At 33.0% G+C, this 18,418-nt stretch overlaps 2 protein-coding genes across 2 annotated transcripts; one reads left to right on the top strand and one right to left on the bottom strand.

Moving 5' to 3' along the window:
* Positions 1–28: 28 nt before the first annotated feature.
* LOC130817898 (uncharacterized) lies at positions 29–3,359 on the bottom strand. Its single transcript, XM_057683864.1, has 2 exons — positions 2,651–3,359; positions 29–1,545 (listed from the first exon to the last, which is right to left on the bottom strand). The coding sequence occupies exons 1-2, from the start codon at positions 3,288–3,290 to the stop codon at positions 203–205; spliced, it is 1,983 nt and encodes a 660-aa protein (XP_057539847.1). The 5' UTR covers positions 3,291–3,359; the 3' UTR covers positions 29–202.
* A 9,790-nt stretch (positions 3,360–13,149) lies between these two features.
* Positions 13,150–17,849, top strand: LOC130817897 (acyl carrier protein 2, mitochondrial-like). Its single transcript, XM_057683863.1, has 2 exons — positions 13,150–13,544; positions 17,389–17,849. The coding sequence occupies exons 1-2, from the start codon at positions 13,323–13,325 to the stop codon at positions 17,563–17,565; spliced, it is 399 nt and encodes a 132-aa protein (XP_057539846.1). The 5' UTR covers positions 13,150–13,322; the 3' UTR covers positions 17,566–17,849.
* The last annotated feature ends 569 nt before the right edge of the window (positions 17,850–18,418 follow it).

The following is an 18,418-nucleotide window of genomic DNA, read 5'->3' as shown; positions in this document are numbered from 1 at the left end:
GTTGTTTTGATGATATTGCAACACCAACTTTCAAAAATGTCAAAAAATGCCAACTATTAACTGCTAATTTCATGTATGTACATAATCTCATTTACAAGGATGAAAGAATTACATATGAACAACAAAAAAACAAGGGAGATTAACAGATGAAAAGGCCACGAAGCAGTCAATCCCTATAGGTTTTGATGGAAAACCATGACCATCAAGACTCGTATCGTGTCATATTCCGCCATTTATCTTTCAAGTCTACATATGTTCTGTCCCCAAAAATTTCCCTGTAACATTCGAGGATGTATTTCCAACTTCTGCCAAACCTCTTCACACCATCTCTCAATGTGTCTTCTTCTTGTGGAGTCCACTTCCTCCTCAATCTCCTCAATGCAAAATTTCTCGAGTCATACAGCTTCAAAGCAGACGACCTACTCCTCTTTGAAATAGAAGGTGAATGAGCATGTAAGTCTCTGCTCTCGATATCATTCTGATCATCCCACTCCAAAGTATGACTAGTGCCATTGGGTTCCATCAAACTACGCTTACGATTTGGCAGTTCCCTTGGATAATGAGTATCACTGCCTTCAATCTTTTCCAGGATCTGGTCCTTATCGACATTTTTAGGGTTGTTCTTAGGGGACTCTCTAGGTGCATCGGTTCCTGGTAATGTCTGGTTTGCTAATACAGCATCATTGTTCACATTGTTTGTTGCTATTTTAGATGACACATTCTCTACTATTCTGGAAGGAGTGGCACCAGGATTCTTCCCAACAGCATGCACTTCTACAGAGCTAGTTTCAAGTGCTTGTTGCACCCTATTCACTTCCGCGAAGGCATGCTTCTCAACTCCTGCCTGGTTTTCTACAGCAGTTTTATGGTTGTGTGTCACCCCTGTAGAGCACATAGTCTCAGCTACTTGAACAGTTTCCTGAAGAGGTTCTGTCGAGGCCTCACACAGCTCCATGACACTTGTTTTGAGTGCTTTTTGAAATCTATTTACTTTCGGAGTTTGTATAACCGGATCTGTCCTGTTTTCTGCTGCTTTTACGCCATTAGTGTTGTCTGTCACCTTCATAACAAATTGAGTACAAGCTGCTCGAGAAGCATCAGGATGTGAATTACTCAGCACGGAACTAGATTGATGTGCTCGCAATTTTTCAATTGTGCGGGGTAAAAGCTCATTGTCCTTTGTAAGTGACATGTTATGAGTGGCTTGACACACATCAGGATGACAAGCTCTCACATTTGAATTCAATTGAGGTGCTAGCACACTATCTATATTATGGGTTGGGACATCATTGTCCTTGGTAAAAGACAAATTTCGGGCAACTTGAGAAGTATCAGGATGAAAATCACCCGCATTAGCTTGCAACTGCAAGGAATTGGATTCAGGCGTTTCTGGCACTTTCTCTATTTCGTCAATTGGGACATCATTGGCTGTGTTTATAGAACCTACTGCATCTTCACCAGCATCAGAAATCTTTGCCCCTCTAAGATGTTTAGTCTTCACTGCAACATCTTTTCGCCTAACTAATGACTGACCTTTTTGCACTCCTACAGAATCATTTACAGACTTAAATTAATTGACCAATGACAAATTACAAGTTTCAGAAACATGAACATCCAGCAAGAAAACCAAAACCTTAAAATCTCAATTCAATGCCTCTATTCTCTAACATGAAGTATACCAGGACACTGAGAATCCTAAGCAGAACTAAGTTCGATACAAATCATCTGGTACTTCAACAGCTTAGTTACAGCTATATCTCCACAAATATGATAAATTATGTAAGGCAAAACACAAAAGCATAAGTGAACATTGATTCATTAGATACTTTGAGAAACATAAAATTATAATTTCAGAAAATTTTATCACATGATATAGGATTTCTCAATTACTAAAAGAGTATGGACACTATCTCCTATTCCGATTTCTTCCAAAAAGGGAAAAAAAATAGAAAATCACTACAGGACAGTAGTGTCTATAGAATGACGGCTGGGTAGTGAACTTCTACAGAACCAGCAACATCGAAGAGTAACCATGCTGAGGAATGATTTTAATGAGCAAATCATAAATAATATCTGTTAATGAAGGTACCTGTAGAACGTATCAGCATTACAGCCTAACTCAAAAGATAACTTTTTACTAGTTTTTCACGCTCTCTTCTCTCTAATCCAAATACTAGTGGCGCTGGCAACTCGGGTTATCAATGAACTAGTCTTGAAAAACCAGCTCTTTGCTTAAGCAACAAATCACTAATCCATCCCATCCCAATAAACATCTACTCTTGCATTATTTCAGTCATTTATACTAATCCCATAATCTAACTATTAAAATATAATTACACTACTCCTTTCTTTATTTATCAAACTTCTCCATTGTAATGTAAATTTTCCTGCTTAATTATCAAACCTTTGAATTTCAATTGAACCCTTCCCTTCTTTCAAACTTTAATCAATTAAAATCAGTCAAATATGAACATCAAGCATTGTACTTATTTAACGTTATTCATATCGCAAAAATGATAGCAGCGTAATTCAATTTTTTTCGAGTACATCAAACAAAAAACAATCAAACAATTGATTTCATATGCACAAATAAATCATGACAATCAAGTACACCATCAAAATAAATCATCAAGAATCATCTAAATTATACCTTGATTAGCCATTACTTTGGGGCACTGGTTAACGGAACCGACACCACGACGAAGTGCCTCTACCTCATCTCCAACCTTCGCAGCCACCAATTCGAGAAATGCTGGTCCCATACTATTCCAAGCCTCCTTCAAAAAACCTCTAACAGCCTTCAAAGCTTCATTTCTTGTATTCCTCATTGAAATCTTCTTACACACTTCCGAATCCCAAATCGCAGCTTCAATATCTTCCAACCAACATTTCGACTCTTCAGAAAGCAAAGCTTCCATCAAACGAACTCTATTTCTCCATACTCTCTCCACTGCTAAAACATAACTTCCATTATCCTTCGTATTTTCGTCCAGAAATCTTAACGTACAATCAACCGCAACAGCACAATACGCTTTTTTCATTGAATCCGACGCCCTAGTACCCTCTCTATGGTCTAACTCTTCTATTATTTCGAATAATTCTAGGAGATTCTCAGAGACAGAACCATTAGAAATTTCTGATTCAATTTTTCGCAAAAGAATCGTTTTCTTCAAGCGATTATCATTGTTAGAGATAGGAAGACATGAAAGTACACCATTGATGATCTTTTCGTCGATGAATGTTTTTCGCAAAAGGAATTCTATGATCCATTTCGCGACTTTTTCGTCCATTACTTCGCTGCTAAAGAAACCCTAGGTTTTGAATAACCGGAAGGTGATTTGTGAAATAAGATTTGGAATATTTTCATTTTTTTCGAATCATCTTTATTTTTTAACCAAGTCATAATCTTTTTTTTTTTTTTTTGGAAAATGATTTTTTGATATAATAGACAAATATTTTTTTAATCTGCATGGTAATCTCAAACATTTAACTTTGACAAAATGTTATGCTCTTATTAAATTAAGTACTTATCTTAACCAATTTTTTGAAAAAGTGCAACTTAAGGGTGATTGGAATGTTTGTTCTTTTGAAAAAAGGTCATTATGATAGATAAAAAATAGCATAAATTTAACAAATATCTTAAACTTATACATATTAAGTGGAAAGTTAGAAGCTTAGAGTCACCAGTCAACATTCGGATATTTGTCAACCACGTGGAAAAGTCAAAAACTCGTGATTACCACGTGGAATTTCTCTAATTTTTTAATATGACATCACCTTATAATTAGAGATGGATATGAGTCAGATTTAGGTCGGGTCCGTCCAACTTGACCCAAATTTATATCTTATGTTATCAGTAGATTCAGACCCAGACCTAGATTTATAAGGTCTGAAAAATTTGAACCTAGACCTAGACCCAGACCCTTAAGCTTAGGTGGTTCTAGGGTCTGGAATTGGGTCCCAACCAATATTTTGTTTTCTTAAAAATATATATTATATTAAAAGGTAGAGAAAATATAAGGAGAAAAGTAATATAAGAGATAAACTTATATCCGTTTCTCTTGTATTTCATTATTTGTTGTAACTCAATACTACACTACCTTACACATATATATAGCACAAAGAAAGGGAAAAGGAACAAATGTAGTACTATTGCAAGGGATAGATAAATCCACATGACAATACATTCAATGTGTGGTTACATCAATCACAACACTCCCCCTTGAATGCATTACATATATGTGAAAATTTTATTATGACATTCATAATTCTAAAACTGTCTCATTAAAAACCTTTATTAGGAAAAACCCAGTGGGAAAAAAAAAACTGATCAAAGGAAAAAAGAGTACAGTGAGCATATTTCTCCCCCTGAAGTTAACATATGTCTCGAAATCGGCACATCCCAATCTTGCGTACCAAATACTCGAATTGCTTTGACGGGAGTGAGCATATTTCACAGGATGGAATTTCTTGGACTTTCATCTTTTTATCTCTTTGTAGATCATGTGCGAAGAATAATTTTGGTGACAAGTGTTTTGTTCTGTCTCCCCTGATGTATCCTTCTCTGACTTGGTTGATACATGCATCATTATCTTCATAAACTGTAGTTGGTGCCCTAGTTGTATCGTTTAAGCCACAATCCTTTTGGAGTTGGCCGATCATGGATCTCAACCATACACACTCTCGGCTGGCTTCATATAAAGCTATCAGTTCTGCATGATTTGATGATGTAGCCGTTAGAGTTTGTTTTGTTGATTTCCAAGATATTACGGTTCCTGCATATGTAAATACATATCCAGTTTGTGACTTGGCCGTATGTGGATCAGATTGATACCCTGCATCAGCATATCCAGTGAGTATGGCATCATTTCCTGACTGGAAAAATAATCCAAAGTCTACAGTTCCCTTTAGGTATCGAAATAGATGTTTTATCCCATTCCAATGTCTTTCTGTTGGTGCATTGCTATACCTAGCTAATAAATTTACAGAAAATGCTATAACAGGTCTTGTATTATTTGCTAAGTACATTAAAGCACCAATGGCACTCAAGTATGGCACTTCCGGGCCTAAAATTTCTTCGTCTTCTTCTTGTGGGCGGAATGGGTCATCTTTTATATTTAGTGATCGTACTACCATTGGGAAACTTAGTGGATGAGCCTTGTCCATGTAAAATCATTTCAAAACTTTCTCAATATAATTGCTCTGGTGGACAAATATTCCACTTTTCAAATGTTCAATTTGTAGACCAAGACAGAATTTAGTTTTTCCTAAATCCTTCATTTCAAATTCTCTCATCAATTATTGAAGACTCAACTCTCTTAAATGATAAGAGGAGATTGAAGACTTAATTCTCTTTAATGATGATAATTCAAAACACATATTGATTAAACAAATAAATTAAGTAATTACATTTAATTGTTTAAATAAGTTTAAAATCATATTTGATATACATTTGATTTATATAAGTTCGGAGTCAATGGAATATGCTTAAAGAACTTAAGTTTATTTTAAAGTTGATTTTATAAGTTCTGAAATATATTTCAAAGTCTTGAAGATAATTACGTTTATAATCAGGTTAGTTTCGTAATTATATTTGAAATATTTTAATAGGTCAATGTTCCTTGAAATTATATTTGAAATATTTTAATAGGTCAAGGTTCATTAAAATTAACATTGGATATTATTTGAAATTAAGTTTTGAATATTTTACTACACGTTTTTGATTAGCGTTTAAATATTTTATATTTGAACTTGATTTTAAATATGTGGTTAAAATTAATTTGATATAAAAAATATAGTACAAGGTACACATGTTTTATTATTAATTGTATACGGCTATATTTAATAATTATGCAAGATCTAGATTTTCTATTATTTGGATGAGATTTGAATTTATACTAAAAATAGAAATTAACGATGCTAAAAAATAGGAATTAATTTAAATGGTTATTTAAATGTTGATAAATCTGGTTTGTGCTTATTATTCATTATCTTGTATAAGAACTAACGTGGCAGCATAGCATTGGACAATTACAAACACAATGACGAAATTATTATTAAGCTGTCAGTACACGTCAGTCTGAAGATAACCTCAAGATCTTGAAGTCAGGCGCTGAATGACCAGGTCAACAGAAAATAACGGATAGGAGCCTTCTTGTTTTTGAAGATGTGTTGAGGCGTAACACTATATATATGAGGCTTCATTCCAGAACTAAGATGCACCTCTTCTTACAACTTTCTCTCTTGACTTAAGATTTAGAAATTCTCTAAGTGTTTAAAGAGTTGTAATTCTTAGTTCATCTAACTCTTACATTTGTAATAGGCTTAAGAGTTCAAAAAGAGTTAGATTAAGTTTAATACGCCTAATCAAGAATACTTTTTAAAGTGTTCAACTTGTGAATCTCTATTGTGAGATTTGGGATTTTACTTTTATTAAAGGGACTTGTAATACGGTTCTTCAAGGGGAAGAACGTGGTGAGAGGAGATAGTGAGATCTTCTTGGTTGTATTAAAGTCGGATTAATAAAAGGCGTTGAAATCCTACGGGTTGAAAGAGAACCCATTGGCGGGGAGTAGGTTGGTTAGAACCGAACCTCATTAACATATCGTGTGTTATTCTTTAAAGTTTATTTTCCGCACATACGATTAGTGTTTACGAATTAGCTCAAAGCTGTTTCAGAAGACAGTTTTGACAGACTCCTCAAACTCTTGAGACAAACTGCCAGAAAAGTTTTAAGAGCCCAAACTCTCTATTCACCCCCCCTCTAGAGAGTATTCAACCTCCTATTAAATTTCAATTATTTAGTTGTTACCTCAATTTCTCTTGGGGTTCCAATCAGATTTAAGTCATCTACATACACAGCAATTATTACGAAACCGACTTGAGATCGTTTGATGAATACACATGGTCTAATTTGGTTGTTTTTGAATCCTGCTTTCATAAGATATTCACTCAAATGATTATACCATATTCGCCCAGATTGCTTTAATCCATACAATGATTTCTTTAATTTTATAGAAAACATCTCTCTAGGTACATTCTTTTTTGGTAAGTTTAGTCCTTCAGGGACCTTCGTATAGATGTCTGTGTCGAGTGACCCGTATAAATACGCAGTTACGACATCCATCAATCTCATGTGTAGGCTTTGAGAAACTGTTAAACTTACCAAAAATCTGAGTGTGGTTGCATCAACTATTGGGGAATAGGTTTCTTCATAATCAACTCCTGGCATTTGAGAAAAACCTTGAGCTACAAGTCTTGCCTTGTATCTAACAATTTCATTTTTCTCATTTCTTTTTTTTTTACAAATACCCATTTGAAGCCTACGGGTTTTATGCCTTTTGGAGTTTGTAAAATTTGCCCAAAAACTTCCCTTTTTTCTAGTGATTTTAATTCTGCCTCAATTGCTTCTTTCCATCTTAGCCAATCAGGTCTTTTTCTGCATTCATTTAAATATTTGCTCAAGATCATTTTCATCATTTATTATTTCAATAGCTACGGAATAAGCAAAGGATTCATTTGGAATGATCCCTTTTCGATTCCATTTTTTCTTGGAGAAAATATAATTTATTGAGATTTCATAATTTTCATCCTTTTCATTATCGGAGATGTCTTGATTTTCTCCTTTATTTTCATTTTCATTTTGAATGTTATTTTGTGCACCTTCTAGTTTTCTCAATTTTCTTGGTTTTAAATCTTTTGAACCAAGTGTCTTCCACGCTTTCTTTGCACAACAATTTCATCACTTTTTGCTTTTTCATCAGGAATTTCTATTCGAGCTGGAGTATTTGCTGCTGGTATATGTAATTTTATAACTCTCTTAGTATCTGTGAATACATCAGGTAATTGGTTAGCAACACTTTGTAGATGAACAATTCGTTGTACTTCTTGTTCACATGATTTTGTTTTTGGGTCTAAATATTCTAAAGGTGTTGCTTTCCAAATAAGTTCCATATTTCTTTTCTGTAAGTCCACATTCTCTCCCCCTAAGGATGGGAATATTGTCTCATTAAAGTGGCAATCAGCAAATTTAGCTTGAAACTGATCACCAGTTAATGGTTTAAGATATCGAATGATTGATGGTGATTCAAAACCGACATATATTCCCATTCTTCTTTGTGGACCCATTTTTGTACGTTGAGGGGGAGCGATGGGCACATATACAGCGTATCCAAAGAGTTTCAAATGTGAAATATTTGGTTCATGACCAGCTACTAATTGCATTGGCGAATATTTATGATAAGCTGTAGGTCTTAGCCTAATCAATGATGCTGCATGTAATATTGCATAACCCCAGGCCGATGATGGTAATTTTGATTTCATTAGCAGTGGTCTTGCAATTAATTGCAATCTCTTAATTAAGGATTCAGCAAGACCCTTTTGTGTGTGAACATGTGGCACAGGGTGTTCCACTTTAATTCCAATTGACATGCAATAATCATGAAAAGTTTGAGATGTGAATTCGCCGGCATTGTCCAATCTAATACTTTTTATTGTATAATCAAGAAAATGATTTTTCAATTTGATGATTTGTGCAAGTAGTTTCGCAAATGCATTGTTTCTACTTGATAGAAGGCTTACATGTGACCATCTTGTGGAAGCATCTATTAAGACGATGAAGTACCTAAAAGGTCCACATGGTGGATTAATTGGTCCACATATATCTCCTTGAATTCTTTCAAGAAATATAGAAGATTTAGTAACAATCATATTTACTGATGGTCTAGTAATAAATTTTCCAAGAGAACAAAAGGTGCATAAGAACTCATTCGACTGGGGAATCTTAATATTTCTTAGTGGATGTCCGACTGAATTTTCTATTATTTTATACATCATCCCAGTGCCAGGATGACCTAAGCGGTCATGCCATAAAGTGAATAGCTCCTTATTGTCTAATCTTATCATATTTATTTCAATCGGGCGTATATGGGTGAGATACAACCCCGATGAATATGCTGGCATCCTTTCAAGGATAATTTTCGTTCTATTTCTTTCTGCTGTAAGGTATAAGAATTCTTTTTCATTTATACTTTTGGTTTCCATATAGTAACCATTTTGTCTTATTGCCTTGAAACTGATAAGATTTCTTCGAGATTTACTCGAGTATAGTGCATCATTTATTTCTAATTTTGTCCCCATAGGGAGTATGATGCATGCTTTTCCAATGCCTTCGATTAATTTTGCTGTTCCTGATATGGTATTAACATTTGCCTCAAGCAATGTTAGGTTTGAAAAATATTCTCGATTTTTCAATATCGTATGTGTTGCTCCACTGTCCAGGAGGCAATGAAATGTTGATCCAATTACTGACATTTCCTTTTCTAAGACAAGAGAAGAAGAAAAAAAAAATTTATATTATTAATATAAAGCTAGAATACTCAATACAAAAACATAAGTAGAGAATTACAACTTATCAAATGAAAAACAAGTTAGATAAACAGAAAATGCATCTAGTCATCTCAAAAGATGTAATTATCTTCTTCTTGGAGATCAAGTTTGTGGAGGTTCACATCCTCAGTAAAGAAATCGGAGACATCTAAGGTGGGCCCAGATGTACTTGCTTCATTTACAAAATTTGCTTCTGCCCCTTTTCCTTTGTTTTTCTGGGAAGCTTGATATAAATCCACTAAATGTTTGGCGGTACGATAAGTTCGCCCCCAATGTCCAGTCATGCCACATCTATTACATGTGCTTTTGTATTCTGGACTTGTTTAAAGTTATCATTTCGGGGGGAAATATATTTCTTTCATAAACGTGGCTACGTCCATGGCCACGACTAGGTCCATGACCACGACCACGACTACGACCATAGAAATTTCCTTGTTCGAAAGTATTCATGCCGCTCTTTTCGTGATATTTTCCACGACCTCTGCCTCTTATAAAATAGTTCCCACGACCTCGATGGCGCACATTCCTCTCAATCATATTTGTCTCATTAAAGGGCATAGTCCCAACAGGTCTGCTGTTGTGATTTTTCAATAATAGTTCATTATTTTGCTCCGCAACAAGAAGTGTTTTCAGCAATTCATGATATTTCTTGAAATGCCTTTCACGATATTGTTGTTGTAACAAAATACTATTTACGTGAAAGGTTGATAATGTTTTTTCTATCATTTCTTCATCTGTTATTATTTGTCCACAATAGACTAATTTTGATTTTATCAGATGAAGGGCTGAATTATAATCACTGATTGATTTGAAATCTTGAAATCTTAACTCTCGCCATTCATCGATGGCCTTTGGGAGAAGTACACTTTTATTATGGCCAAATCTTTCATTTAGCTCTTCCCAAAGTAATTTTGGGTCCTCATAATTGGTGCATTCATGTTTGAGACTGTCGGTTAAATGATGTCTCAAAATTGATGTAGCTTTTGCCTTTTCTTCCTCAATTTTTATGGGATCTCTTTCAATACCCTTTCCTTTGTCGGTGGGATTAAGTTCAATTATTGTGCATAGTAAACTTTTTCCTTTTAGATATAATTTGATATCTGAAGCCCATTGTATAAAATTGTTTCCTGTTAATTCCAGGGCATTGAATTCTCTCTTTTTGAGATCAGCCATTATTTTCTACAATTGAGAAAATGACAAGGTTATTTAATGATTTTGTGTATCATCAGAGATATTAAAGCATATTAGTCTTATCTCCCCCTGATTTAATATCTCAAACATAATAAGTACAATATAATTATAAATAAAAATGAAATAGATAGTATTAATAGATAATAAAACAAACAAAAAAAATAAATACATATTGCTAAACAAATGCAAGATTTATAATTTATTTTTGGATAATTAGGTAGAGCATTAATGCTACGAGTAATACAATTAAACCCATAATGATAAGGAATGCGTCTAGTATTTTACTTATATTGTCGGCAATTGGATTAATGTGGGTGTTTGTAGATGTATTGTTTGCCATGGATGGTTGAAGGAAGAAGAAGATGAAGGAAAAAATAAATTATTTATTGTGTTTGGGATAAGGTGTGAGTGGTGTGTGTGAGTTTGTGACGGTAGAAGTCCCTATTTATAGGGGGTAAAAAGGTAAATTTTATTATTATTATTATTATTATTATTATTATATTATCATTATTTATTATTATTATTTTTTTTAGAATCGAACCCTTGACGATTTACTTAAATTATAATTTTCGGACCACTCTGGCATTCATCCCAGGGTGATATTTTTACAATTAGAAAAGGATTTTATGTTGTGTAGAAATAATGTGGTCATGTCTGCTAATAATCTGTGTTATAGGTAAATTAAGACAATTTATTATTATAATGTTAAATAAAATAGAATCAAATAAAATCGTTATTTATTATTATTTGAAGGTGAAATCAAAATTTTATGAGTTTATTAAGTGATTATATAATTTATAGACTAAAATAACCAAATGCATATGATGACATAATATGATGACATGATCAGATAAATAGAGATAAAACCGTCCATAAAGACGATAACAATACTAAATTAACCAGTCCATAAAGGCGGTCACTACAAAATAATATTAGCCAGTCCATATAGGCGGCTGAAAAAGTAAAAACGAACATAAAGATTAAATGACATTATTAAAATAAATTATTTTATGGGTTAATAGTCTGAAAACGTTTGTTACTAGTTTCTTCGCTGTCGTCATTTTTTCTTTTATTATTTTCTTGTGGGACTGTAGGATCATTAATAGGTTGGACTGGTGGGTTATCAGTAGATTGGGGTGGCTGATTAGTAGGTGGTTGTGCTGGTGGATTAGCTGTATTATTGGGACTTGGCATTGAGTTTTCATTTATATGGGTATTATTTGGATTATGTCTTCGCAATTGGTTTGGATCACTATTAGCTGGGTTGGTAGTAACAGATATACAATTTTCTTCAAGGATAAAGTATAGAACGGTGTTAGTAACACCTTGGATAATAATATTGATACCATTTGATTGTTGGTCCATATTGTAGCTAAAAATGTTATAATGTTTTGACTAAAAAAAAAGTTACCTTCTTGGGTTTGAGAGCAAAAAATGGTGCTGATAACGTGTTAAAAGGTAGGGAGAATATAAGGAAAAAAATAGTATAAGAGATAAACTTATATCCGTTTCTCTTGTATTTCATTATCTGTTGTAACTCAATACTACACTACCTTACACATATATATAGCACAAGGAAAGGGAAAAGGAACAAATGTAGTACTATTGCAAGGGATAAATAAATCCACATGACAATGCATTCATTGTGTGGTTACATCAATCACAACATATTATACCATTTTCCCCCATTTGTATAAAATTATTTGAGTATTTTCATTACATTATGTTAGGGTGCACTAACCTTAACACCATATTTTTATAACAATTTTGAACAGCTACATAGAGAAAGAGAAGGGATATGAATAAAAAAGAAATCACAAATTCTTGTATAAGACGGTCTCACCATGAGATATATCTCATATTTTTGGTTAAATAGTTCAGTAATAAAAACTTTTAGCTTATGTGTTTGAGATCGTCTTACTATGAGACGGTCTCATAGGAAAAGGGAGCAAAACGAAGAGAGATTAGATTTCTTCCAATTCTTTCCAACATTAGAGAAGTTGAAACATTAACAAAAATTATTCATCTTATCTTTTAAAATCCTTTACTCTAAATCTCTTCATTCACATTTTTATTATCTAAATAAGAGATTATTCGTCCTTCCAAATTCCTTTCTTTTCTTGTATCCAACACACCTAATTTAAGAAGTGGTAGTTTGAGAGTGTAATTAAGTATATGGAAGCATAAGAAGAGTAAACTAAATCCATTTTAGACCCTACACAAAAATAACTCGCACGTCTTGCATTAGACCGTCTTATCATGAAAATAACTCATATAATTAACTCATTTTTCTAATTAATCAATTTAAAATTATAAATAATCACTCTAATAGCATAAATATTGATCACTCTACAACTATAAGAGATTACTTTAGAGGGTGTTTGGCATTAGAAAATAAGACTTGTAAAACTTAAAAATGAGACTATAAAGATAAAAAGTCTTATTCCTTATTTAACATGTGAAGAACTTAGAAAAAAATAAAAATAAAAGTCTCAACTAAATTACTCACATTCCTTCAAAACATTTTTTCTCTCAAACTTTAACCATTTCCTATTCCTATTTTCTATTTCCATTCCTTTATACAAATAAAAATTTGAATATATTTTCTTAGACAAATTCTCATTTCCTTCCTTAAATCCCACGCATTGTACCTTGTTTGAAGAGGGACAGGATAAACACTCCAGAACTTTCTTTTGTTGCATCTCCATATCTTCTTCCCCCTCTTTCTTTCTCATCCCTCAACAATGGCTGCTCTTCGCAATGCAGTATTGAAACACATTAGGGTGGCGGTTAGTCCACACTCCCAAAACCCTAACTCTTCATTTTCGATTTCATCTTCCTTAAACTCTTTACTCACTCGCCGCCATTATTGCGACGAGGTTCGAGGTTCTTTCCTCGACAAGTCCGACGTCACTGATCGTGTCATCAATGTCATTAAAAACTTTCAGAAAGTTGACCCTTCCAAGGTTTATTTTCTCTTATTCTCTCAATTTCTTGATTTCGTTTTGACTTTTCGATTTTGATATTTCATTTAATTGATTAATAGTCACTGAATCTCTAGTTTGTTTGTGTGAGATAGTTGAATTCAACAGTTTGGTAATGTTATTTGACTAGCTGGTGGTAGAACAATGAGTATTTAGTTTCGTCGTTAATATTGTTGATTTCGAGGAAATGATATTTTCATTCTGACTGACTACTGAGTGGGGTATTGTAATGGTAATTAGAATTATATAAATAGAAAAGTGCTAAATTATGAGTGTTTTGCTTCGTCATAATTTTCTTATTGTTTTTCGAGGAAATGTGATGTTCATTGAGACTGACTACTGAGTTGGAGATTGTAATGGTAATTAGAATTGTTTGAATAGAAAAGTGCTAGAATTATGAATGTTTTGTATCGTCATTAGTTTTCTTGATGATTTTCGAGGAAACGTGATGGTCATAGATTACTGAAATAGGGATTCTAATGATCATTAGATAATTAGAAAAGTGTTAGTGTTATTGATATTAATGTGGGTTTTAAGCATTTATATGGATGGTTAGTTTGAATGTAATGAAATTAGGAGGAGGAAGAGGAACTGATCTTTCGGAACTGGCCTATTATTAGTGAGTTGGGAAGGCTGTTTGAATGAGTTAAAGTTTGATACTTGAACTAATGACAGTGTACAGGTACAAATGTAGGGTTTTTTTTTTCAACTTATGCCCATGCATGCCTTTTGTCTTTTTGAGTTTTTCATACTTTTGAACAAGATTCTAAATAGATATTTGAACTGGAGCAAATTATAAAGGGATGGATGGAGTATGTACTCAAGTTTTGTTGATTTTGAGGAGTTCAACCTTGCAATCTTTCCAAACAGTGGGGAATAAAATGAGATTTCGTTGATTACTAAAATTAGTTTCACTATTATATTGACTATTAGAGAAGGTTTTGTATCAATTACTTAAATAATCACACCATTTTTTTGAGTATGTAAAATAATTAATGAAGTATCTCTTGACGATGTTAATAATGTAACTAAAGGCTTAAATAGTTGTAGAGAGAAAAAGACTTACTAAAATGGTTTCATAGACGACATGAGCATTGTAGTTATTGATGACTTGATAATTGTTAATCGAGGAAATGGTACAATTTTTAAAGAACTTCCCAAAAGGAATTAAGGTGCATTGAAATGGATGGAGTGATTACTTGATTGTTTTTTTTTATGGTTGTTGTTTAAACTCAAATTAAATAAGAAGCAAAAATTGATCTTTTAAAAACTGGTATCCTTTCCATCGGTTATTTTGGCTTTCAATTTGTTTAGTCCATGAATTATTTGGTCTACTATAAGTGATGCTAGCCTCTAGGGGCCCACTTGTTATCTTGAACCCTGTTTATAGTGTGATACTAGTTTGAATGTGATGCCAATTATGGATAATTTTTTCAAAAATTTATTATTATTTTGTAATATAGTTATTGCTTGGTGTCTAAGACATTTGATAGTTTACTTTTGTCAAACTATTCTTGTTTGATTGACCTATTCGGTGTAGATTTGAAAAAATATTCACTTGTAATTTAGGCTGGAAAAAAATTAATGTTGTGGTGACACGTGGAACTTGAATGTTTTGCTTAAGTATATTAAGTATTGATAGAATATGTTTGATCTTGAAACAAATGTCAAACATATTAAAGATCTCATTTGTTCATGATTAGCTCAAGCTATGTCAGGAGGGATGCACTTTGGGAAACTAAATGAGAAGTACCTTTTTCTCCTTATTAATGTTAAGTATGCTTATTGAACTATTTTTAGCGTACTCTGGAATTAATGAGGAATGCAACACAACATTCCTAACCCCAGTGCCACTATATGGCTAATGCCTAGATGTGAATGTCATCTAAATAAGCACACTTGATTCAGTAAGTTATTTAAGTATATTTAATCTTAATTTGAAACCAAAGAATGATGAATATTTGGCTCCATCTAGAATGGACAAAGAGGAATATACACATATTTGAAATTTTGCTGTTAGCTCAGGTGGGCTCTTGGTTGCTAGCATAAGTTACATAAACAATGTTATCGTCAACTCCACCCCCCCCCACACACACACATACTACAAAAGGGTCATTTTGGGAAGTGGAAATAGGAAAGCGAAATTTCTTCTTTGTTTTTGTTAAGTTGAATCCCTTGAATGTCCATCTGGTTTGCTAGTCTTTTTATAATAGTCTTACTTTTTATGTGATTTTGGAATTGTGGCATTTATTATCGATGGGTCTGTCTAGCAACAAACCTAATTTTAATTTTCAACCAATAATGAAGTTATCCTTGTTTGATATTAAGATTGTCTCATGGATAGGTTATTTGATATCTTCTTTTGGCTTTGATGTCGAATATAATAGTATTTGCTTCTGATTGTGGATTCATACTCCTATACATGTTTGAGTTTTATTGGTTGTTTCTGCCATTAGGGGTGAGGAATGTATCTTTTGTGGAGTTTGATAGAATGTAGCACTTCCTTTTCACATTTGGTTGCCCTCTAGAGCTAATAAGTTTTTAGATTAAGGAAAGATGATAGGGTACATGGGACAGTTTAATGGTACCATAACTTAAGATATTTATATTACAATTTACAAATGAAGAAAGTCATTTTCAACCAGAAGTAGATCCTAGTTTTCCTTTTTTAGGAGGGTTAGAGAGAGAGAGAGAGAGAGAGAGAGGGGGGGGGGGGGATTTAAGCTGCCTATCTGTTTAGTAAGGATATCATGGATACGAGACTAGAAACTTTCAATGTCCGTATTTACCATAATCATAGGATAAAGCTTTTAGGGATATGTATCCTATTGTTTGTGGAACATTGTAACTAGTGACAACATGTGATTCTGTGATTGTTGTGTGATTTGTACATTTAGGTCTTCCCCTAACATATCCAATATTGGACATTCTCTGGTATTTTATTAATCTTGATTTGGTCATTTGAAAGAGAGTGGCAAACATTCTATTACCCCATATCCTAATACCATTAAGTGGCTCTCATCAGCTAAGTAATGTTTGGGGTTTGATGTCCTTAATCATACCCTTGTTGGTGATAAAAAGTTGTTTTTAATTGACCCTTAGTAGTAATCATTATCTCCAACTTCACGTAAATATAAAGTGCACATGAATTTTAATGCCTCTTGGTGGGGAACATGATTTTTTAGTATAAGAGAGGGTGAGGGAGAAATATGTTTTGTTATTCTCAATGAGAGTATATCTTAGGCACGGGAGACCTATATTTTTGTACATGCACAGGAGTTTTTGTTCTTATACTCCATTTGTCAACAACATTTGTATGGCATTATTTTTATAACAGTTATCTTGCTTACTGTTGCCTCTACAGGCTGCTTTTGACACAAAAGATTAAAATGCACCTCTTTATGCTGTTTTGACACCAAGGATGCCAAGTTAGTCTTCAATAATTACTTGTGGAGGAACGAGTGTATTATTAACATTTTGGAGTAGCAAAAGGATTTTTAGAGTACTTTTCTGGACTCAGGATGCATACTAGTATCATTTAATTGGACATTATTACCATTGAGGGATAAAGCTAACGTATTTTCATCTTTTTTATTTCCATACCCTGACATAAGAGCACGTAATGTTGGTAGCAACGCTTTAGCGCTATTATTGTTGTTGACATAAGCTGTAATCGCCAATCATCTTGCCATTTGATTTCAAATTACGTTCAAATTGATTTTAGCCCTTAATAAGGTTCTTTCACCCCTACCATTAGCTAGATGTAAGTTGTGAGATGGGTTTGCTATGTGCTCATATTTTTGCTCTATTTTGTTTTTATCTTCAGGTTACCCCCAAAGCACACTTCCAGAATGATCTTGGGCTAGATAGTTTGGATTCTGTTGAAGTTGTGATGGCTCTTGAAGAAGAATTTTGCTTTGAGATCCCAGACAATGAAGCAGACAAGATCAACTCTATCGAAATGGCAGTTAATTTCATTGCTTCACACCCTCAAGCAAAATAGATGGCCAGTTTCATATGTCCCGTTTACTTAGCTATCAGAATTTTACAGAATTTGCTTTAGAGACAACTTGGGGCTTATTTTTTTTAACCTTAAAGCAAGTTCATGTCATTAGTCTCAAGAGGTGTTTTTCCCACTCAAATCCAATTACTTTGTACTGTAATTCTCATCTGTAGAGATCTTTTTTTGTGAGGCAGGTATCATTACGCTAAGAGCTGCTAATAATCGCTGTAAATTTCCAATAATTTATGACACTACTGGTATAAACCCCGTGATTGCACGGATTTCTTAGAATGAATGAATATTTAAATATAATTTTCAAAATACCCAATAATAAACACATTATGTATAAAATATGAAATAATAATTTTTAAAATATATATATAACATTGTTTATATTATTTGATGTAACAAAATTTTTTAGCTGATTAGTTTTATAAAAATATTTAAATTATTTATTTTGAAAATGATAAATTTGTAATTTCCGATAAAGTTCAATCAATAATTTATTATTTATAACTCAATATAAGTAAGAATTATTCAATATCAACCAATAAAATTTTTCCATATAGTGGGACTTCTGTAAGAATGTTATGTGTAATTTTCTAATCTTTTTATGAAATTGTATGATTTTAATTAATGCAAGTGCTTATCAATTAAGAATATCAATCAATTTGTGCAAATTCATCTCAGCCAGTAAATATCAGTCAACAAAACAATCAGGGCAAATTTGTTTCAACTAGTAAAAAAGGAAATATAAATGACAATAATATTTTAAAAGTGTAAATTGATTTTATTGCGAAAATCATAGTCAATCATCCTTCAATTTATGCGAAATTATATAAGGCAATAAATT

The sequence above is a fragment of the Amaranthus tricolor genome, chromosome 7, assembly GCF_026212465.1.
Source record: "Amaranthus tricolor cultivar Red isolate AtriRed21 chromosome 7, ASM2621246v1, whole genome shotgun sequence".
In the NCBI taxonomy this organism is placed as follows: Eukaryota; Viridiplantae; Streptophyta; class Magnoliopsida; order Caryophyllales; family Amaranthaceae; genus Amaranthus; species Amaranthus tricolor.
The sequence above is the reverse complement of the archived record's forward strand: the minus strand, read 5'-3'. Positions and strand labels throughout refer to the sequence as shown.